The 24,691-nt window shown below is 40.8% G+C and overlaps 1 protein-coding gene across 2 annotated transcripts in view; it reads left to right on the top strand.

Annotated features, from left to right (window-relative positions):
- Nucleotides 1-24,691, top strand: part of zgc:154058 (Transmembrane protein 150A-like) — a 58,074-nt gene that overhangs the window by 30,873 nt on the left and 2,510 nt on the right. For both annotated transcript variants that reach the window (XM_052090122.1, XM_052090121.1), the window contains exons 7-8: nt 4,131-4,258; nt 22,272-22,449. In XM_052090122.1, the coding sequence (XP_051946082.1) occupies nt 4,131-4,258; nt 22,272-22,449 (306 nt within the window). The remainder of the gene's footprint in view (nt 1-4,130; nt 4,259-22,271; nt 22,450-24,691) is intronic.

Here is a 24,691-nt window from a genome sequence, read left to right as displayed (position 1 = left end):
TGTTCTGCCATTGTTTAACAATGGCATTTGTAATGACAAGGCCTTTAGGTAAGACCATGGGTGTCTTCACATTACTGTGGTTAGGCTAATGTTGATAATTTTTTCTAAAAAATAAACTGTAGCGTTTGTTTTACGAAAATCTAATAGCCTAAACACATTTAGAAACCTTTAACTACTTTCAAATTTTAAGCCTATTAAAAGTAAGTCTAATAGACTTGCCCTAATATATTTAATATGAATCATTCAAGTTACCAGTTAGTGTTACTGCATAAAAATTAAAAAAATAAAAATAAACAATTATTTTAAGAATATATCATCATATTATTTACAATACACATATTTTAATGATATTTTAGGGGGGGAGAACCCTCAGACAGGCAACCCTCCCACCACCCCCCAGCGATTTCCGCCTGTGGGCTCACATACGTTTTGTGTTTTCCACCGGCTGCCGCAATATCAAGTGAAGCGCGAATGATTCACGCAAGTTTCGCTCTGCGCTGTTCCAGAGGTCTAGCGATCCTATCTCTGGAGCGTGCTGGTGTGCGCTGCAGAGGTTCACGTGAAAGCTTGCATCATTCGCCCCGCACAGATGCGCGTGTAATTTATAAGAGGTATGAATACCATTAAATGTCCTTCGGCAACAGCAACAGGAAAAATAAAATTTACCTCAACAAGGCGGGATAATGAACGACTCTAGTCTCATTCGTGGAGGTGGAAAAACAAGTTCTTTGTGAAATGCAAGATTTATTGTATTAAAATTTAAATGCAAAAGAAAAGGTATGAGTCTGCTGTTTTTGTCAATTTTAAGTTTTAATTTAAAATGTTTGCGATTTTAATGTAAATACATGGTTAAATATTTTTCCACTTAATTGCTCGAGCAAATTAATTACATCTGTATAGAAGTAAAAAAAATAGTTTTCGTTTAGTTTCAAGGTTTGTAGTAAAACAATCATAACTGTTTAATTTTAATTATGCTACCTCATCTGTCAGCATGATGCCGGTGAATCACATTCAGTCTCTTTGTACATTACGTCATCATTTTGGCTGATGCTCCCTCGCTCAGGTCCCTATGGAGTGTGCGCACGAGCAGGAGCAACAGGCAGCTGGCTGCAGTTCACTTAACGGCCACATGTGTCATTAATAACAAGGGTTTCTGAACGTCACTCACGAGACACAACATGCTGTAAATGGATGAGGCTGAATCCAGCTTCCAAATCGCCAGTGCTATTTGCATTGTTATAGCAGCATCAGGAGTTTTCTAAGTGTAAATTAGTTTGCTTGAGCATATTGTTTTAAAGATTTTTAGATATTTTTACAGGAAAACATACAAATATTATTGTAAAGAATATGATTTTTGCCCTAATATCAAAGGCCCTAATTCCATGCCCGGAATGCCCTATTCCCAATGCACTTAAGTCCTCATGGTGGCGTAGTGACTCATCTCAATCCAGGTGGTTCTCGCCCCACAGAGAGTGAGAAAAACACATTATAGTGACCACGAGGAGGTTACCCCACATGACTGTAACCTCCCTAGTAACTGGGCCAAATTGATTGCGTAGAAGACCTGGCTGGAGTCACTCAGCATGCCCTGGATTCGAACTTGCGACTCCAGGAGTGGTAGTCAGCATAAATACTTGCTGAGCTACACAGGCCCCCCAAAATTTCCCACAATTAAAAGACTCTTAAAAGTAAATTTTCCCAAAAATTTACTCAAGTAACTTTAACAGAGTAAATTACTAGTGCATTACTACCCACCTCTGCATTTCAGTCAGTGATAAGCAGATACATTTAGATGTACACACAGATTGCTGTGTAAGCTGAATCCAAACTGTTTCCTTATTCATACAAGAAAAGTCAATGTGACCGTTCGAGATGCTTGGGGGAGAAGACTACAACTGACAGTTGTCTAAAGCAGTAAACAACCATTACATTCCACAATTTGTGTTGTTGTGGTGCCATTTCAAATGGATTTTATTTTCATGCCATTCATTTCCTTTGCCTTCAGACATGTTGTTTGTTTTTCAATGTTCTTACCTCTCCTAAACTGTGGATTTCAACAGAGCTTATTACTGTTTATGTAAAAATAGCTCCCTTTTACCATTTATCGTAGTTGGAGCTGTTAACTCCCCCCATTTAATGGCAGATAAGGTACAAAATTGTAGCCAGTTTAACACCAACCATAAGCCTCTGCTAACCAGTTGCATCTGCAGTGGACAACATGTTTACAAGCAGTAGGGGTAATCATACTATAGCTAGTGCTTAATAATGTCTGCCATTCAGCAAATCAGTTAAGACAACTGTGAAAATGACATGGCATGTTGATCAATACTGATAGGCAAAGCCCCCCTCCAAACACACACTTTTAAGATTGTTATCTTATAGTATAACAGGGAATGTTCTGCGAGGCAGATTGGGCCAGGATGACCCAAAGCCTTTGCCAATCTTCCAGGCTACATCTGCTCCAATCAGTTTTCATTAAGATTGAAGCAGAGAACAGTTGAATAGACTGGGACAACTTGGTTTCAGTCAGTTCAATCAGGACATATGGCACACACCTTTACTACCACAAATCCCTTCTCACATCCATTCTCTCCTCAGCTTACCTCTGCAGAGTTTCCAGCAAAACAATGGATATTTTCTGGTCCAGAAAATACTGGAATAGTGTTTTTTGTTCAACTAAGTTTGTACAGAGGCCAGCCTTTTTTGGAAATGAGAAAATGTGGACATATTGTTGCGTTCTGTTTGCGATATATTTTAGTTGTTAGTTTGTGTACACATGTCATTTGGATGTTTATAGCTGTTACTGCTAGAGGTCGAATTATTGTGGATTTTGCCGATACCAATAACTAATGTGGTTGAAAACGCAGGTAACCAATTAATCGGCCAATAATTTGTAAAATCGATTTATAGAATGTGCAACCAAAATCCTTTTAATAACCAGAAAAAATTAAGATTTGGAGAATATCACATGACAATGATCAAGCCCAAAATACACCTAATTATTTAATGAGTCTTATTTTGAAATGAAATAAACTTGTCGTTCTGTCACAATGTTCTCTTTTAAGTACCAAATTAGGCTTTATATTCACCAGATTAAGGATTTTGTACATACATTTTTTATTATATACAAGATATGAAGATACACAATGTATGTGCTGACAGTCAAAAAAAAAAAAATCTTCTAGATGGCAACTATAGTTATAGATTTGTGCCGATAACAATTTATTCCAAAAAGCAACTATTGGCACCGATTAATTAGTAAAACCGATATGTTGGCCTACCTCTAATTGCTGCCGATTTTAAAGACCATTTTTTAAAGTTAAAAATTGTTTTACTTTTAAAACTGTCTCAAGTCATGCTCCAGTCAATTGTGCTCTGTCTAACTGTTTCAGAATGGAAGAATCCAGATGCGATTCGAACGGCCCATAAGCCTTTCATGAGGTGGTACACACAGAGACTATCATGCTTTTGTCTGATTCTCATTTGTTGGCTTGTGTGTTGACTTCTAAGTGTAAAATAAAATTTTGACTTCCATGTGTACAAGCACATGATAACTGAAAAGTCCACCTTAAACCAGCATAACCAGGATGGTTAGTGCTGGTCTAGCTGTTGGTCCAGCATCTTTGATGGTCAAGCTGGTCAACCAGTATGGTCTCACTGTATTTGAGAAGCTTGTTGAACAAGGAAGTCTTGCTGGTTAAGCTAGTTAAGAAGCCTTGTGTAGACACCAGCATCCAAAACACAATATATGCTGGTTACCTGAAATGCTGTTTTTTTTTTTCAGCAGGGATGCAACTTCATGTTCTTGTACTTTTTAAGTCACTGAAAACAACTGCTGAATGCTATTAGCATTCCTGAGGGACATATTGCAGATGGAAAAATAACATTGTACAGATGAAAACTCACACATCACATTTCAGCGACATATGCATGCTGTCAGTGAAACGATTAGAAGACCTGTGATGCATGCCACAAACTGCTTAATATTTTTGGAATACATTATTTAAAAAAAAAATACCTTTCAATTATAATTTTTATTCCAATATTCAGTTTAATATTCAATACTTCACTTTTGTTTAAATGTGTGCTTGTCAATTGTTAGAGATTCTCCTGCTCTCTCTCTGTTTCAGTGATGGTGATTGTGTTCCTGCGTTATGCCCATGTGATAGAGAAACACCAAAACTGTGTGCTAAACACAGCAAGTCTCTCCACTGGCTGGATCTGTGCTGCTGGACTCATCATGGTGGGCAACTTCCAGGTACAACTTGCATAACCCTCATAGCACTGTCTTACTCATGTCCAAAAACAGCTTCAGATTTAGCAACTTCATGTTGAAGTGCCCTTCCATAGACCCCGGTTCTTTTTCACATACAGTGGCTTCCTGTTGAAATACTTTGGAACACCCTGGCTGACAGTACAATAGAAGATTGAGTATATCCTGATGAAATGTGTCCATTTTGTTCTGGGTATATTCAGGGGAAATGCACTCACCTAGGAGAAAAAAGTAATGGTCAATGATTGTTTCATTACTCATGGAACCTAAAGGTGGTTTTAGTTTTCTTTCATTTAAATATCAACTTTGTCCCTGATGTTCCTCTGATAATTTCTTAGGGGAGTTAAAATAGACTCAAATGAGCCAATTGTTGATATACAGCATAGATCATTTCAATTGGTATTGTAAGAATTTGATGAGAAATGCTAGAGTTCATGTTGAAATCTTTTGATGGAAGTCTTTGTTATCTTGGCAAAGCTGAGCACAGTTTTTGACATTATAGAGATCTCTTCTTAAACGTTAGAGGAGACACATGAACCAGCAAAATACATCATGAACCAGCCTTGACTGGGAAGTTTATGCTGGTCTAAGCTGGTGTTTTCTGTTAAATATTTCTTCAGAATACCTGTGTCATTCTGGTATGAGTTATATTCTACTCCTGTTCTACTACTGTTCTAATCCTCCTCCAGAGTGTTTAGAATGAGATGAATGTTGCTGTGGTAAGATTGGGAAGGAAGACTCTATAAACCCCCTCATGCGAAGCTGTACACTCCTCCGAGCCCTGTGAAACCTACATCCTTTACATTTATTTATAAATCAGCGTGAGCCCTTGGCGACAGCATTTTTGCAGGTTGAAATGTTTGGACGATTGGCTCAGTGCCCAGACTGCTAGCAATGTGGGGAGGTCGGCCAACGGGGGCATCACAGGTTTTTATGGGCCGGTTGCCATAGAGACTGAGAGGGGGAAGCAAACCTTTCTCCTAATGTAAGCGTCCACGTCTTACCTATGTACTCCTTCAAAAGCAATGCGGAGAGAGCACAGGTTCAGACATGTTAGTCCATGAACTTATCCATCCTTCTCTGAAGCGTGCTGTATTTATATCTTTTGAAATTTTATAAGCAGGTGTTACAGAGAGAGGATGAACTTTCACCCTTGCAGTGTTATGAAATTAATAATTCATCCATATTTACAATTTGCTAGTTTTACTATTAGTTCAGGGTTGTTTTGGTTCTTCCCCTCCTACTTATTTGAAATGTTTTGAAATCCAGCAAAATTACTCCCCTGTGTTTTTTCAAAGACCCCAATAAAACAAAATGAAAATGCAGTGTGGGCATTGTGAATATCACATGTGAGGGTGAGATAGACAAACCATATTAAGAAAACTTAGTTGCAGGCTAATATGTCTATTCACTTATCACAACATATTTTGTACCACCCACAATCTGTGACACTTCCTGTGTAAGTATTTATGAATGGTTTAAAATATGAGGTATATGAGTTCTATTAGTTTAATGATTAGAGTTTTAGTACAGAATTTGTTTGGTTTTGAGCCTGAATATTATAAACTAAAGCCAAGAAATTGGCTCAGGATGTCAACCACAATACTGTAATGCATCTGTAATGTCTTAAGGCTTTGCAGTGATGCAGGGGCCTCCCGCACTGTGTGTGGAGAGCAGCATTGTGTACCGAGCAGAGAAATCCATATTTGGTTGAACGTGAAGTCTGCAAAGTATTATGTCACATATGCAGTCCCCTCCCCATGATGGTTCTCTGTTTTCTTCCATCTGTAGCCTGGAGCTGGACAGAAAAAACAACAACAGTCTGTTCTTAAGCCCCTCCCTCCTCTCCTTTGCTCTGTTTTGATAAAGGGAACATGTTCGGAGCGACCCTGCCCACTGCCCGCCACTTTGTGCTAGAGTGTCAGGCCTTCATTAAAGCTAACTTTGGTGATAACGGAAATTATGTTTGCCAAATAAAACTCCCTTGACATCTAAAGTGTAAAAGCTGTATACAGGCTTTTTTTGCTAGTCTCTCAAGTGTATTGTTGAGAAGATGTGTTCAAGTCAACATGAATTGGCAGTCTTAATCCATTTAACGTCTGTAATGTGAAGCATTTCTGAGTGAAACGAGAAACAATTAGTAGCACAGGATTTTATCCGTTAGGAATTGATTAGATTGTGAAGTGGCCATTCCATACCAGAATGGAGCAAAGTAATGTCAGCAGAAAAGAAAAGTAATTTAAGAGGTGGAGCAAGTTACTACATTTTGATTAAAGATGACTAAAACCCCATCCATGTAAATCCAATATTTGTTAAAATCCCAGGATATATATATATATATCTCTGTATGTAAAACATGTGCTAAAATAATATTGTCTCTTTAAGAATAGCTACAGTTGTAATTGTATTTTTTTTTACGTTTTTTTGTACGTTTGTGCATTTAACAACAAACTGTTGTTAAATGCACAAACGTTTTTCAGTGACAAATGGATATGTGTTGCGGTATGGATGGAGAGATTTCCTAAAGCACTGATGGTTTGGATTCGATTTCCCCCCCCCCGTGGACAAAAACTGCATTTCCAGACATATAGATGTGGACAATGCAAATAGCACTTTTTTTATTTTTTATTTTGTGGAAAAATGAAACATTCATAAAACGACCTGAAATGTAAGTAAATATTGTTGATCTTTATTGCAGGTTGACTCTAAAGGTGCTGTAACCAGTTTATTATATGGAATGGTATGCAGAAAATGTCACTTCCTGAAATATATGTCCTGAGGTATCTCACTGGTCTCTGTGACAGCTCTAGACTCTGTTAAAGGCAAGCAAAACTGTGTCTTTGACTCTTGCTGCCTGTCAGTAAATTTGCATGATCTCACACGCGTAGATGAGTCGGATAATTGAGGCTAGATGCCATATTCAGATTCATTATAGTTGTCAGTTGAGGGTGTTATTTTGTTGCTATTTGACAAATGGGGGAATACACACTAATGCTGCTCTTCTGGGGGCAGATTCACAAAAATGTTCTTAAGAAAAAAATTAAGAAAGTTCTTAGGATAAATTATAAGAAGTTCATAAGAACGATCCTAAGTGCAATTCTTGAAAAATTCAGAGGAAGTTCTCAAATATTTTATATAGAACATCTTAATTTTTTTCTTAAGAATAAAAAGATAGGCTTTGACATTGTCTGATCAGCCTGATCATGGGCTTGCCTTTTCTAATAGATTACAACAAATTCAATCCTTCAACACTGGTAAATTGTACCGATATATTTATCTTAAAAATATATATATATTTTTTGTAAAGTGCATGAGAGGTGTTAGTTTAAGGAAAATGTACTTGGTGCTAACCATTTGATAACTTTTAATTTGACATGGAGGAAAAGAAAAGAAACAAAATCAACAAGAGCTGGATGTTCTTGTTGAGGAAATTACTGCAATGAAAAAGTTCTCCTTGGGAAGTGTTATGACTTGTGTGGGACAGGAGGAGGCAGACGAGTAGTTAGGATCCAAGTGCGGTTTTATTGAATAAGAACAAAAAATAAACAAACTCAGGAACAAAGTAAAAGGTCCACGATGGGAAAAGGAAACTAAAATACAGGCTGGAACACAGGAGGGGTGCAGGAGTGACTGGGCAGCGCACAGCCACAGAGGGTAGGGTAAACCTGAAACGACAGAAGGGTAACCTCGGAAGAACAGACAAACTGGCAGGGAACACGAACAGAGAGAGAGAGAGTCATAAACGACATAAGCGAAAACATGAAACGTCAACGCACGACAACGGGAAGGGAAAACAGCAGGGTTTAAATAAAGAGACATGGTAATGACAAAATGACAGACAGGTGCGGACAATAACATGCAGACAGGGCCGGAAACGACGGGAAGAAGGGAAGTGTTCCACTGTCTTTGACAGAGACAGTGGAACACGGGCGGACAACAAGGAAGACATGACAGGGAGCGTGAACGGTAAAACCGAAAACACGGGGCGGACAACAAGGGAGCGTGACATGGAAAGTGACTAGTGACAGGTGAAACAGAAAACACGGGGCAGACGACACGAAGCACTGTGCAGACGACACGAAACGGTGCAGACGACACGAAACACGGTGCAGGTGAGCGAGACCGTAACATAATCCCCCCTCAAAAGGACCGGATTCCAGACGGTCCTAAAATAAACAGGAGAAATAATAAAACGGAATGAAGAACCCAGGAGAGAGGGGGTAGACTGGGGGGAAAACAGACAGACCCGGGGGGAAACAAGAGGCACAAAGACAGTTCACGGGGGTGCAAGGGGTGCTGAGACAGGCCAAGGGGGCAATTAGGCAGTCCACGGGAGGCAGGCAGACCAGGGAGGTCGAGAGGATAGACAAGCAGACCAGGGAGTCCGAGAGGGCAGGCAAGCAGTCTATGGGAGTGTGCGAAGGGGACCGGGTCCGGTGGCCTGGGGGGCGTCAACTGGGCAGGGGCAGGTTCAGGAGGCCTGGAAGGCAGCCACAATGTGGGGATAGGCCTGGGGGGCTCGGGAGCTGGCCACGAGGTGAGCACCAGATTCAGATTAGGAGGTCTGGGAGCGGGCCATGGGGCAGGAGCTGGTTTGGGTGGCCTGGGAGCTGGTCTTTGGGCAGGGACCGGTACAGGAGACCTGGGAGGTGGCTACAGGACAGAGGCTGGCGGAGCCGTGTGAGGCGGAGCCAAGGAGGACTTCGGAGGCGGAGCCGTAGAAGACTTGGGAGGCAGCGCCGAAGGAGGCGTAGGCAGGGCCGAGGGGGGCTCAGGAGGCGGAGCCGAGGGAGGCTCAGGAGGCGGAGCCGTGGTAGGCGGGGCCAAGGAGGACTTCGAAGGCGCAGCCGTAGAGGACTTGTGAGGCGGTGCCAAGGAGTGCTCAGAGGGCGACGCCGAGGATGGCTCAGGAGGCGGAGCTGGGGAAGGCGCCGGAGGCGGAGCCGAGGGAGGCTTCGGAGGCCGAGCCGGGAGAGACGGAGCTGGGGAAGGCGCCGGAGGCGGAGCTGAGGGAGGCTTCGGAGGCGGAGCCGGGAGAGGCGGAGCCGGGAAGGACCTAGGAGGCGTCGGAGGTGAGGCTGAGGGAGTTTTTGGAGGCGGAGCCGGGAGGGGCGCCGGAGGCGAGGCTGAGGGAGGCTCCGGAGGTGGAGCCGAGGGTGGTGCCGTAGGAGGCTCTTCAGGCAGTGAGGTGGAAGGCTTCGAAGGCGGAGCCGAGGAAGGTGGCGCCGTAGGGGCCTCTAGAGGGGCCTCTGGAGGCCTGAGAGGCGGAGCCCTGGAAGGCTCGAGAGGCCTGAGAGGCAGAGCCCTGGAAGGCTCGAGAGACTTGAGAGGCGGAGTCCTGGAAGGCTCGAGAGACTTGAGAGCCGGAGCCCTGGAAGGCTCGGGAGGAGGAGCCCTGGGAGGCTCGAGAGACTTGAGAGGAGGAGCCCTGGGAGGCTCGAGAGTCGGAGTCCTGGGAGGCTCGTGGGGCGCTGGCTCTAGGATGGGCACGACCACTGGCGCTGGCTTTTGGACAGTCCTGGCTACAGGCGCTGGCTCTTGGACGGTCCTGACTACTGGCGCTGGCTCTTGGACGGCCCTGACTACTGGCGCTGGCTCTTGGACGGTCCTGGCTACTGGCGCTGGCTCTTGGACGGTCATGGCTACTGGCCCTGGGACAGGGACGGTCGAGGTTACGGGCGCTGGCTCAGGGACGGTCGAGGCTACAGGCGCTGGCTCTGGGACGGTCGAGGCTACAGGCGCTGGCTCACTGACCTCTGAGGCGACAGGCTCTGGCTGGTTGACCGTGGTATGCACTGGCTTGGGTTCGCTGGGCGCTGAGGGCAGGGCCACGAGAGGTTTGGGGCACGGGGCTGCGGCAGGCGGAGGCTGGAGAGCAGAGGCCTTTCCCCTTCTCCTCTTCCTCCGGGCTGATGCGACTGGCTTCAGGCTCGTTGGCCGTGGCTGACGAGGGCTCAGGCTCGCTGACCGGGGCAGGCGTGACAGGGAGAGCCCGGGACGGCTGAAGAGTCTCCACAGTGGGTGGAGAGGTAGGGTCCTTCTCAGCATGGCCCACAGTGAGCGATGAGCCGCACAACAGTAAGGGCACCTCCAGGAAGTCACGGAGAGTCCAGCCGCGTGATGCCGGCGGCAGCCGCTCCTTCAGCCAGCCACTCAGGTTGTCCCTGAAGAAGACCACAAGGGAGGAGTCCGGGAAGTCTGCGACAGTCGCAAGTCCAAGGAAGTCACGGACGTGGGCCTCAATCGGACGATCCTCTTGCTTCAGGCAGAGCAGGTGGTATCTGGTGCATAAAACCGCTGGTTCCATGGTGGGTCGTGCGTTCTGTTATGACTTGTGTGGGACAGGAGGAGGCAGACGAGTGGTTAGGATCCAAGTGCGGTTTTATTGAATAAGAACAAAAAATAAACAAACTCAGGAACAAAGTAAAAGGTCCACGATGGGAAAAGGAAACTAAAATACAGGCCGGAACACAGGAGGGGTGCAGGAGTGACTGGGCAGCGCACAGCCACAGAGGGTAGGGTAAACCTGAAACGACAGAAGGGTAACCTCGGAAGACCAGACAAACTGGCAGGGAACAAGAACAGAGAGAGAGAGAGAGTCATAAACGACATAAGCGAAAACATGAAACGTCAACGCACGACAACGGGAAGGGAAAACAGCGGGGTTTAAATAAAGAGACACGGTAATGACAAAATGACAGACAGGTGCGGACAATAACACGCAGACAGGGCCGGAAACGACGGGAAGAAGGGAAGTGTAGTTTTCACAGAGACAGTGGAACACGGGCGGACAACAAGGAAGACATGACAGGGAGCGTGAACGGTAAAACCGAAAACACGGGGCGGACAACAAGGGAGCGTGACATGGAAAGTGACTAGTGACGGGTGAAACAGAAAACACGGGGCAGACGACACGAAGCACTGTGCAGACGACACGAAACACGGTACAGACGACACGAAACACGGTGCAGACGACACGAAACACGGTGCAGGTGAGCGAGACCATAACAGGAAGCTTGATAATAATATCACGTCGTGAAGTAAGAGGCTGGTAAATGGTAAAGGGTTGTGGAGGCTCCCTCTGCTGTGCCCAACTTTCCAATGTTTCATTATTTTGTTTCTATGAACTCTAAAGATTGTGGAGAGACTGCTATATGAAGTGCATCCGTTTGAAAGCATGATTGGCCACCACATTATAAAGCTTCAAAACAACATTTATTATTTGAATTTGGTGAAAACATTTACATAGTTTACAAGCTAAAAATAAAAATATAATTAAACACAATGACAAAACAGTCAAAAAAGTTTTTTGGTAAATTCTACATTTCTACGTAAACAGCCCATTGCGACTTGAGACTCAACATGAAAAACCCAGTAAATTCATTAAACATCTTACCTTTTAGAATTTAAGACAACTGTGAGTTTATCCTAACTTTTAAGATGTTATTTACATCTATTTTTGCAACAAAAACAAATTCGAGAACATGAATGCTGCTTAAGTTTTTTCTTAAGAGCAATCTTAATAAAAAAGATAAGAACTTTCTTAAGGAGTTTTTTCAGGAATACAAAATACGCTTTTTTCTTAATTTAGAAATGGTAGTTAAGAAGACAATTCTTAAGAACATTTTGTGATTCCTGCCCCTGCTCGGGTTTCAGTCTCCATGATATTTTTGATGTGCGAGGTTTTTATAAAGAATGGCTAATTCAACAGCTCAGTCTTATGGTTAGTTAGAATGGCTAAAATCACTTACAGCACCTTTAAGTTCAAATTTAGATCCAACCCTGCTTACACCTGTCTGTAATTTTCAAGGCATCCTGAAAACCTTGATTAGCTTGTTCAGGTTTGTTTGATTACTGTTGGAGTTAAACTCTGCGGGGGCAGATTTAAATAGCCCTGGTGTACAATTTGAATCCTTTGACTGCAATACCATCCAGCCTGTCAGTAGTTTGTCTTTGAACTTCTTTATTAGTACATTTGAATCTAGACATACTTGTTCCATTCAAAACACTCAAATCCCTAAATGGGCATATTTTGAACGTAAATGGGATTGCTCCATCCCATCTTCCCATTTTCCATTAAACGAAGGAGAGTTTACTGGAAATCTGGGTGAATGAGTCATTGCGTAGTGTTCTGTATGGGTGTTTGGAGTACAGAGCTGCCATGATCTGTCAGGCGGAGAGGCGGGAATGAACACGTGGCCCAAACGGCACATCTGCACCTCATCAGTGGGCCTGCCTGCCCTTTTGGAGCCTTCCACCGCTGCGGTGTAGGATGACAAGAGGGCGCCATCAGACTCATTATTACAATCAGGTTATGTAACTGCTACACTTTTCCAGTATCCCAGATGTGATGAAGTTTGATAGTCCTGATGGCCCTGGAATTCAAGTTTTGTTTTTGAATGCTCTGGTGTGGTTCCAAGGAGGTAGATTGAAAATAACAGAGGATTGAAGAGGCATGGAATAAATTATGATGAAAGAAGGACCAGGTTGTAATATATTGTAAAAAACTATTTTGTTCGGAATAGATTACCTGCAAAATTAGGAGCCATGTTTGAACCCATTGGCTGTCCCAGATATTTGAAGCAAATATTCATTGCTGTACATAAAGTAATTGTATTTTATAACTATCTTTGCCAGTGAAAAAATGTACACTAGAGTAAGGCTTTTCGTCTCTTATGTTGAAGAAAATATACCAATGTCTCTAAACCCCCTACATATATGTGGTGTATTAGTGTATATGTCCAAACTGGTCCGTATATAATCTGTCTCTATCTTAATAATAATAATAAATATATATGTTTTTAGTTATTAAGAATAAAAAGACTTTAAAAGCTTTAACATTGTCTGATCATACTAGCCTGCTGGAGTTGCCTTGTCTAATAGCCAAACAACAAATTAAATTCTTCAACACAATCGTAATGATAAATGTATGTATTAACCTTTTTTATGTAGCAAGCACCTCATGATACTCTTTTTTTTATATTTTTTTTATATATAAAGTGTTTAAGATGTGTTAGTTAACGACACTGCCCGTCATAGGACAATTTACTTGCTGTAACCATTTCATAACTTTTAATTTGACATGGAAGAAAATAAACAAATACTTCATTGGACAATAGTTTCATGTTGAGGAAATTAATGCAAGGAAAATGTTTGGGAAGCTTGATAATTATAATTCTAAAGTACGAGGTGGGTAAATGCAAAAAGGTGACTGAAGCTGTTGCCGCTGTGCCCAACTCCGATAGGCATATGGATAGGGGGCGAAAAAGAAAGTCTCAGCTTACTAATATTATTATTATTATTTTTCTATGAACTCTAAAGGCCGTAACGAAGGCAGGTTGAAAATATGGTGCTTTTCAAACTGTTAAGATACCTGTTCCTTAAGAGTTCCATTCATTCAAAACAGCTGTCAGTTTAGCCAGTAACTGATTAGGCAGCAAGTCAATTGCCTACGTTTTCGGATGCAGTCCGGATGTGGTAGATGAGTCGATAGTTGATGAGTGGGGAGAGACACAGAGAAAAAACAAGTTTGTTTGAATGGACTGGTGGAAAAAAAAAGTCATCTATATTTTTTCAGAAAGATTCAACTCAAATTAATGCCATAGCAGTTGTTGATTGAAAGAAAGAAAAGTTGAAAATAAGAATTAAGAACGATCTTAAGAAGTTTATTCGGGAATACAAAATATGATTAACTTTTTTTGTTAGTCGAAATTAAGAAGAAAATTCTAGTAAAGAAGATTTTTCTTAAGTACATTTCATGAATCCTGCCCCAGGTGTGTGGATCTCAGTTGCAGCATACTTGTTTGAGCTTGCTAAAAAAAAAAAACCTGCCCCACCTTGCTCCTCTGCTGCCTTGTATTTCCTTGTGTATTACAGAGTTATTGAGAAACACTCACAAAGTTCCAATAAGCATATGTGCATTTTTTATACATGAGTGTGAATGTTTATGTTTATATGTGTGCTTGTGTGGTGCCCTATAAACATTTAACTACACTCATATCCTTCAGTGGAAAGAGTTTTTCTTGCTCATAATTTGACTGGATGAATCATAGATATATGAGGCTTGGTGCTCTTCCTATGTTAGAATGTTACCATATGTGTATATACACTTGACTCAAAAAGTTTGGAATAATATACAGATTTTGCCTTATGGAAAGAAATTGGTACTTTTATTCACCAAAGTTGCATTCAACTGATCACAATGTATAATCAGGACATTAATAATGTGAAAAATTACTATTACAATTTGGAAAAAAATAAAATAATTCTGAACTTCTTAAACTACTTCAAAGAATTCTCATCAAAAAATCCTCCATGTGCAGCAATGACAGCTTTGCAGGTCTTTGGCATTCTATCTGTCAGTCTGTGCAGATACTCTGGTGACATTTCACCCCACACTTCCTGCAGCACTTGCCATATACGTGGCTGTCTTGTCGGGCACTTCTAACGCACCTTACAGTCTAGCTCAAGGGTCTTCAACAGGGGGTCCGCGATTGCGGTGATACCGCTGGGCGTCCAAAAATTATTGTTTTATCCACCACTGGCACTCGTAACAATTACTCACACGCAAGTGAGAGACAGTACCACTGCTCCCTTTATACGGAGTTATATACGTGCCACAATTCTGCAAGCGCAAAATTATATTTTGAGTGCAAAAAAAAACCTAAACATTTCTGCACGTGCAAGATTATATTTTGAGCACCCCAAATATTTATTTTGCACATGCTTGAACTCAGTTTTGTAAAGCAATTTTGCTTTACAAATTGCTTTACTCTGCAAACTTTGCATGCAGAGTGGGTGAGAATGGATGAGAATGCAAAAGCAAAAGCAAAATTCACATCAAATTTATTCAAGCGCAAAAACATTAATCATTATCAAAATATATTTTGCACCCAGAAAATTTTTTGTGTGCTCAAAATATTATTGTTGTCAATGACTGATGAGTTTCTAGATAAAGCTGTTTCTTTTTTGCCATATTTGACCTAATATTGTCCTTAAGACATGCCAGACTATTGCATACGGTGGCAACTCAAAAACAAACACAAAGACGATGTTAAGCTTCATTTAACAAACCAAATAGCTTTCAACTGTGTTTACTATAATGGCAAGTGATTTTCTTGTACCAAATGAGCAATTTAGCATAATTACTCAAGGATAAGCTGTGGCTACTGGAAATGGGGCCCGTCTAGTTTTGATCAAAAATGACTTTTTTCAAATAGTGATGGTGCAGTTTTTTATTTCAGTAATGTCCTGACTATACTCTGTGATCAGTTGAATGCCACTTTGGTGAACTGAAGTACCAGTTTCCTTCCAAGACAGCAAAATCTGTACATTATTCCAAACTTTTGGCTGCCAGTGCATGTGTATATGTTTGTGTGCACAAAAGGTTCTCCCTCACTTGGGTTTAGTTCTGCAGGCTGGACAGTTACTGCCTGCTAAAGCAAACTGCAGATTTCTTGTGCCAGCCTGTGAAGGACTTTTCTCCTACATTCCCAGGACAGAGGATTTGGGGCCCAGATGGATCACGAGGGAAAAAGTTATGCATGGTCACGATGAACAAAATACCTTTGATGATTCAGTTTATCTAAAGCGGAAATGTATCATTTCTGCGCCACTAGCGTCACCAAACGGAATTGAAAACGCAAACTTAACCACATGCAGGTTTCCAAAACACTCCCATCTGCCACTGGTCGAAAAATACAGATAGTCTCACCTCAAACTCATGCTATTGAGCCATTGTGCTGTGTCATACAGAGTAATATTTGGAAAGCACCTCAGAGCCAGTGTTTACACTTTCTGGAGAAATCAACCAGATGCTTTAATTACAGTCATCTCTGCATATTGAAGTGATAGTTCACCCAAAAATGTATTTCATTTACTCACCCTCATGCCACCCCAGATGTGTATGACTTCCTTTCATCTGCTGAACACACATTGTATCGACCTAAAGAGCTGAGAAATTCTTCTAAAAATCTTAATTTAAGTGAATGGGTCCCAGAATTATGAGTCAGCATAAAAGTAATCCATATGACACTCCATTGGTTAAATCAATATATTGAAAAGCGATATGATAGGGGTGGGTGAGAAACAGATCAACATTTAAGTCATTTTTTGCTAGACATTCTTCTCCCTGTCCAGTGGGGGACTATAAATGCATGAATAATGTGAACCACCAAAAACACAAGAAGAATGTGACAGTGATCTGTTGGAGTTGAATGGATTACTTTTATGCTGACTCGTGTGATTTATTTATTTATTTTTTTTTTTTTTTGGAGCTTAAAAATTTTGGCACCCATTCACTTGCATTGTATCGACCTAAAGAGCAGATAAATTCTTCTAAAAAGATGTATTTGTGTTCAGCAGAAGAAAGAAAGTCATACACATCTGAGATGGCATGAGGATGAGTAAATGATGAGAGAAATTACATTTTTGGGTGAACTATCACCTTTTAAGCTAGGAATGAAAAAGTCACGTGATAAGATGCATGGGTTGACGATCTCAGATGTGGAGGAAGCTGGGATTCGTCCTCCGCCACCAGGATTGAGGCGAATCACTACGGGACCACGTGGACTTAAAAGTGCATTGGGAATTGGGCATTCAAAATTGGGTGAAAAAGGGTTCTTTATGCTCATCCACAGCATATACACTCACATGTGAAGTGAATAACATTGATCATCTCCAAACATGGGCACATATCAAGGTCTGGTTAGATTAGATGGTAAGCGAACAATCAGTTCTCATAGTCAGTGTGTTTAATGCAGGAGAAATGGGCAGGAGTATATGCCTGAGCGACTTTGGCGAAGGCCAAATTGTTAAGGCCAAATGACTGGGTCGCAGCATCTCTGAAACGGCAAGGCTTGTGGGGTGCTCATGGTCAGCGGTGGTGAATACCGACAGTGGTCTGAGGAGGGACAAACAACAAACAGGCAGCAGGGTGTTGGGCGCCCAAGGCTCATCGATGCACAAGGGCAACAAAGGCAGTCCCATCTGGCTGAACCTACAGAAGGTCTATTGTGGCACAAGTCACAGAAAATGTTAAGGATGGTTACAGGAGGAATGTGTCACAACAAACAGTGAATTGCACCCTGCTGCGTATAGGGCTGCGTAGACACAGACTGGTCAGAGTGCCCATGATGACCCCTGCCCACCATCGAAAGTGCCTACAATGGGCACGCAAGCATCAGTAGTGGACTTTGGAGTGGTAGAATAAGGTCTCCTGATCTGATAAGTCACGTTTTCTTTTACATCACATCGACAGCTATATACCTGTGCACTGTTTACCTGGTAAGTAATGCACCAGAATGCACTGTGGGAAGACGACCAAATGGTGGAAGGAGTGTGATGCGCTGGGCAATGTTCTGCTGGGAAACCCTGGGTTCAGCCATTCATGTGGATGTCAATTTGACACCTACCTAAACATTGGTGCAGACCAGGTGCGCCCCTTCATGGCAATGGTATTCACTGTTGGCAGTGGCCTCTTTCAGCAGGATAATGCGTCCTGCCACACAGCACACATTGTTCGGGAATGGCTTGAGTAACATGATGAAGAGTTCAAGGTGTTGACATGGCCTCCAAATTCCCTAGATCTCATCCGATTGATCATTTGTGGGATGTACTGGACCAACAAGTCTGATCCACGGCGGTTCCACTTCGCAACTTACAGGACTTGAAGGACCTGCTGCTAATGACTTGGTGCCAGAAACTACAGGACACCTTCAGGGGTCTTGTAGAGTCCATGCCTCGGTCAGTCGGCACTGGTTTGGCGGCTCGCGGAGGATCAACAGCATATTAGGCAAGTGGTCAAAATGTTATGGCTCATCAGTGTATCATGAAAAAAAACCTGATGACCATTAAACACTAATACTATTAAACCACACTTCACTGTTATGTATGTTTCTAATGAAGGCAACACTTTAATAAATGCTTCACATGTGGCCACTTTACATTTAAGTTAAAATTTCAAAGGTTACTATTGATATATAAGTGTTATTAACCATTTATAGTTTGTGAGGTGACATTTCTTACTATCTGGCAGGTATTGCATGAAAGTCACCCTTTTTATGCATGTTGTTATAACTGCCTATCATCAATTTATAATGCATTTGTAAATTAATTATTAGTTGTTAATTAACCACTTTATAATCCCTTAAAAAAGGGGATGTTATTGTAAAGTGTTACAAAGCATTGAAAAAAAAAAAACACACTTTAAAATCCGTTATTATATGAAGTCAAATTCTAGAATGTGCTTGTATTTTCATTGTTACTATTTCCTGCACAAGTGGAGAAAGACGCATATCTAAAAGCTTTTCTGTAAGGCAGGCATTGAACCACATGTTTAAGCAAGTCCATTTGAGTGAAGCTTTTTACTTCTGTCTCTAATTTGGAAGCCCAAGGCATGAGAAATACCCTGCACACATGGATAGACTTGTGTAAATGCGCAGAGCTGGGAGTCTGTGTGCTTGGATATCTGTCAGACTTCCCTGCTGGAAAGACAACCTGAAACCAGTCTTGTTTGCTGGTTTTAGTTGGTTTAAGCTTGTCTTCCAACCTGACCTCCTGCCAAGTGCCCAAAACCATTTAAAACCATCAATCTAGACCAGCCTGACTAGTGGAAACCAGCTTGATGGTCAGCTTAGGCTAGTTTAGGCTATTTTCTTTTTTTCAGCAGGGTTCAAACAAATAAGCTGAATGTTGATTGGTCATTGCTTTTTATCTGGGCTGGTTGATAAAACATTTTGTATGTTTCCATGGCATGGGTCATATGATCACTTTCTCCTCCATTGTGCATTGTGGCAGTGCTTGTTACCCAGATTATAAGGAAGCATTCTCTGGCTTTGGTCCCTGTCCTTAAGCATAAGATTCCTTACACATTACAGAGTTGAGAACATGTCCTTGTTCTAATGAGTGTTTAAGCACAGAGAACTGCAGCTGAATATTTAGATGTACACGTTAAGGGGAAGTCTTTGCCTTTGTGGAACAACAGGATATAATTTACAAAGATAATCAATGGTTTTCTGACAATCACAGGAGAAGATTTTCAAAGTTACTTTTGCAACGCTTGATATTTAGCTTTTGTTTTTGTGTGAAAAAAAGGAAGGGAGAGTAAATGCAGGAGTTGATGGAAGGAATAAATTGAACAAGTATGTGTAAAGGATATATTTAAAAGACAGTGCCTGCCCCCGAAATTGTGTTCTGTCACAGTATATACAGTGATGAAGTATGTACTTCTTGGATTGTTTTTAAATTATGTTCTTTAGGAATGCAAGTGAGTATATTAGGGCTGGGCGATATGGCCAAAATTGTTATCACGATAATCTTTTTCATATTGTTCGATATCGATATTTATCACGATATACATTTACACATTGCACTTTCTTTTTTTATTTCAAAGTTGATGGAAGAAAATAAGAAAAAATTAATTTTACACAGTTAAAATAGTCTCTACAAAACTGCACAGGGGGTCCAGAGTTGGCCAAAACAGTGGGGTCTGCGGGATCTTTTACCAATTTGACCGTTTATCAATTGAAAATGAATGTTAAAAGATCATCTGTTTGTTCTGAAGCACAGTGACAGCAGTCCAGTATTTGTTGGAATATTTTTACATTAAAATGAAATATTTTTTTATATTTCTTTAGATTCAGATATTCAAGTATGGGGGCATTGACTGCCCTTGTGACTGTGGAATGATGCTGAATGTGGGTTCAGGGGTGTCCTGAGAGAAAATTTAGAAAACTTTTGTATATTTTCCTTAAAGTGAGAGACTAGTCTACCAACTAGTAATTTTAGTAATTTCCAGACATTGAATACATTTTCACAAAATTAGATCAGAAATCGATTTGTTTATTATTAAAGGCTCGTAACATGCTGATTAATAAAGATACATTTAGAAGGGACAAACGTTTTGGTCTATAAAGTGCTTTGAAACCACATTAACTCATGCGGCGCTTCATGTCTACACACATGCAGGGAGAATAGACAACGCATGCAGAGCGGGACAGGGCAGAAATGATGCATGTTTGGTGCTAGAAAACAATATTCAAGATTACAGCGCAGAAAGATCAGAGCTGTTGTCCACATCAACACACGACACGCAGTAAATATCGAAAATTCCTCAAAAGCTTATCGTGGATTGTTTTTAACGTGATTTATATTGATATCGTTTTATCGCCCAGCCCTAGAGTATATACATTCCCAGACATACTTCACAGGGGAATGTGGCCATTGTCCTGTGACCCAAATATATAATAACAACCACAAAAATAGTTTACTCTGGTTATGTTAAACAACTACAATTTAACCACAAGGAACAACTTTATTGTTATCTATAGCACTTGCAGTAAGGGGTCAGTAAATTTTTGAAGCTTAGCCCAGACCCAGTGATGGGCAGTGCTTCGCAACAAATAGCGAAGCATTAGCTTAACTACATTTCTGAGTATGCTCTTATTGTACACTGCTCATTCTGGCAAAGACTGTAGGTCTTTCATGCATGAAGAACATTCAGACTTTGCACTGAAAACAGTGTGAGTACTATGAGACTGTGCCATTTAAAACATCAGCGTGGTTTAAGCTTATGATGTGCTGGAGTAGCTCACTGCAGCTTGTTCTGCTGCCCTCTGCTGGTGTTGTTTATAATCTGGCACAGGAGTTGGAAGTAATGTGGCATTGTGAGCTCATTTTCTTTTGCCTTCAGCTCTTTGATCATAAACATGTCACACAGTGTGTGGTGAGCACAGACATTCTTCAAGTTAAAAACGTGGAATATCTGCACAAACGGCAGTTTTCTCAAATGTCCCAATATGTTCCATGACATTTTTGTTACTGTGGTTTTGTAGCTGTCTTGATCCAGGACATACTGTAGTGTACTGAACACAATTTCCCATGATGACTGTTGTAACCAACCCTTCATTGTAGAAAAAAGCAGATGTTGAAAGTACTTGTTTATGATAAATATGTAAAAATATGTGAACTTGGAACTAAAATCAAGAAACATTGATTGCAGGGTGTGTCTATAAAAGATGCTCACTTGTGTCCCTAATTTGACTTCCTAGAGTTTGATTTGTTGCCATATGAATCATGTTTTGGATGGTTCTAATGAATCCTTTCTAAATGGATTATTCAAGTTTAAACTGAACTCTTTAAAGTGTATGACTATCTCTAAATGTGTTTTTTTCCATAGATACAGTTATCAATGAGACCACGCCCTCGTGGATTTATTTTTCATTTCTATGGGAAGAAATATCCTGTAGATTTAGCTTTCTTTTTTTAGAAAGGAAAACACTCCAAATAAAGCAAAAAAATACAGAACAGATTTTTTTTCATGAAGAATGACTATGAATACAAGAAATTCAGTGACACCATGACAAGAAATGATCACACATCTGCGCATATGCAGGTCTGCAGCAGACTTTACTGTGCATATTTTAAGTCAATTGTAAATAAATAAGTAAATGTCCAAAAAATTCTTTTTTTTTTTACTGAAATACAGAAAAATGCACTTGTAGCATCATCATATTTTAACTATTGAAACAAAAGTGCAAAAAAGCAACACACTTTTTGGAGTGATTTTCCTTTTAAAAACAGCCAAATTTATTATAGCTTTTTCTCTTAATTTTCTCTGTGGAAATTAATTGAATCTACAGTATGTGTGACAGGGCGGAGAACGGGACCGGGTCTTGATTCTACACACCCGGCCCCTTATCAGGCTAATCAAGCCTCTGAGAGGGATAAAGGCTGACTGTGGACGGTGATGCGGGAGAGAGAGAGAGAGCGTTTACGGGCAGCTGCCCCGTGTGTGTGTTTGTGTGTCTTTTTATTTAATTAAATGTTGTTTATATCGTCAAGCCGGTTCTCACCTCCTCATTCCCTTAATCCTTTTTACAGTATGTTAATTTAACCATGTTAAATCACACACCCAGTATGACACACTGTCATCTGTATATTTAGTTGTGATTGGCACGTATGCTGATAGTATGCACTGGTATATATCATTGTGTTACAGGTGGATAATGCTAAGGTTCTTCACTATGTTGGTGCAGGAGTGGCCTTCCCCACCAGTATGCTGTTTGTGTGTCTGCAGTCTGCGCTGACCTACCGCCTGGCCAAGACTCAGGGAGAATACAATATGGGTCACTTGCGCCTGTTTATGACCCTGCTGGCGTTTGTAGCCCTGGTGCTTAGTATCCTTGCAACTCCCACTCTTCCTCATGTTATCTTATGGTATTTATATTTTTTAATTGGTTCTGTTTAGGGATGGGTGGCATGACCGTATAAATGTACTGTATATAGTGTGTGTATATATACTGTGTGTGTGTGTGTGTGTGTGTGTGTGTGTGTGTGTGTGTGTGTTTATACACTCACCTAAAGGATTATTAGGAACACCTGTTCAATTTCTCATTAATGCAATTATCCAATCAACCAATCACATGGCAGTTGCTTCAATGCATTTAGGGGTGTGGTCCTGGTCAAGACAATCTCCTGAACTCCAAACTGAATGTCAGAATGGGAAAGAAAGGTGATTTAAGCAATTTTGAGCGTGGCATGGTTGTAGGTGCCAGACGGGCCGGTCTGAGTATTTCACAATCTGCTCAGTTACTGGGATTTTCACGCACAACCATTTCTAGGGTTTACAAAGAATGGTGTGAAAAGGAAAAACATCCAGTATCGCGGCAGTCATGTGGGCTGAAAATGCCTTGTTGATGCTAGACGTCAGAGGAGAATGGGCCGACTGATTCAAGCTGATAGAAGAGCAACTTTGCCTGAAATAACCACTCGTTACAACAGAGGTATGCAGCAAAGCATTTGTGAAGCCACAACACGCACAACCTTGAGGCGGATAGGCTACAACAGCAGAAGACCCCACCGGGTACCACTCATCTCCACTACAAATAGGAAAAAGAGGCTACAATTTGCAAGAGCTCACCAAAATTGGACAGTTGAAGACTGGAAAAATGTTGCCTGGTCTGATGAGTCTCGATTTCTGTTGAGACATTCAGACATTCAGATGGTAGAGTCAGAATTTGGCGTAAACAGAATGAGAACATGGATCCATCATGCCTTGTTACCACTGTGCAGGCTGGTGGTGGTGGTGTAATGGTGTGGGGGATGTTTTCTTGGCACACTTTAGGCCCCTTAGTGCCAATTGGACATCGTTTAAATGCCACGGCCTACCTGAGCATTGTTTCTGACCATGTCCATCCCTTTATGGCCACCATGTACCCATCCTCTGATGGCTACTTCCAGCAGGATAATGCGCCATGTCACAAAGCTTGAATCATTTCAAATTGGTTTCTTGAACATGACAATGAGTTCACTGTACTAAAATGGCCCCCACAGTCACCAGATCTCAACCCAATAGAGCATCTTTGGGATGTGGTGGAACAGGAGCTTCGTGGCCCTGGATGTGCATCCCACAAATCTCCATCAACTGCAAGATGCTATCCTATCAATATGGGCCAACATTTCTAAAGAATGCTTTCAGCACCTTGTTGAATCAATGCCACGTAGAATTAAGGCAGTTCTGAAGGCGAAAGGGGTCAAACACAGTATTAGTATGGTGTTCCTAATAATCCTTTAGGTGAGTGTGTATATGTGTATATATATATATATATATATATATATATATATATATATATATATATATAATTTATTTTTACATTTAAACCCTCCAAAAATTGTCCCCATTCACTTCTATTGTGACAGTGCCTCATTGTAAACCTTGATTTTTGCTTTTTTATAGTAAAGGAGGGCTGAGTCAAAATAATTTTTGTGGTAATCAACATTATGCCATAAATGCTGTCAATTGAGCTTAACTTGTATTGAACCCGGAACATTCTTTTAAAAGCTGAAACGATTGTAAAAATACATTTTGACATAAGTTTAGAATTTTATATTGCGAACAATAAGCAAAACTTTTTTAAATAATATAATTAATATTTTTGTTAGGCGGCTTGGCCAATATGCAGGTAGCCATTTGTTGTCGTGCGACATATGTTCAGGTCAAATGGAGTAATGGAAAAACTTCTTGATATTTGTGACTCAAAAATTCATAATATTTAAAATATATATATATTTTCTTGAAAAATCTGTTTGAAATCTTTTTGTGAAATGAGAAATTATGTTTGATTTAAGGTGCAAGGAAATTATAATAAACATTTGTACTTGATGGTTACACCACTTTACATTTTTAAAGTCATTAAATAATTTATTTTTAAAGATTAATATGAATTAATATTTATATTTATTTTTTGTTGGAAATGCTATAAATGTTTTTCAAAAATATATGAAACCAATTTGGACACAAGGATTGTATTTCTAATAACTTGACTTTTTTTTAAACTAGATTTTTAAAACGTATTTCAATTTTTTTTCACCTCGGATAAAAGGCTATTTTGGTTAACTGTACGCTCAAGTTCCAAATAA

Source organism: Xyrauchen texanus, chromosome 24, assembly GCF_025860055.1.
Source record: "Xyrauchen texanus isolate HMW12.3.18 chromosome 24, RBS_HiC_50CHRs, whole genome shotgun sequence".
Lineage (NCBI taxonomy): Eukaryota > Metazoa > Chordata > Actinopteri > Cypriniformes > Catostomidae > Xyrauchen > Xyrauchen texanus.
The sequence above is the reverse complement of the archived record's forward strand: the minus strand, read 5'-3'. Positions and strand labels throughout refer to the sequence as shown.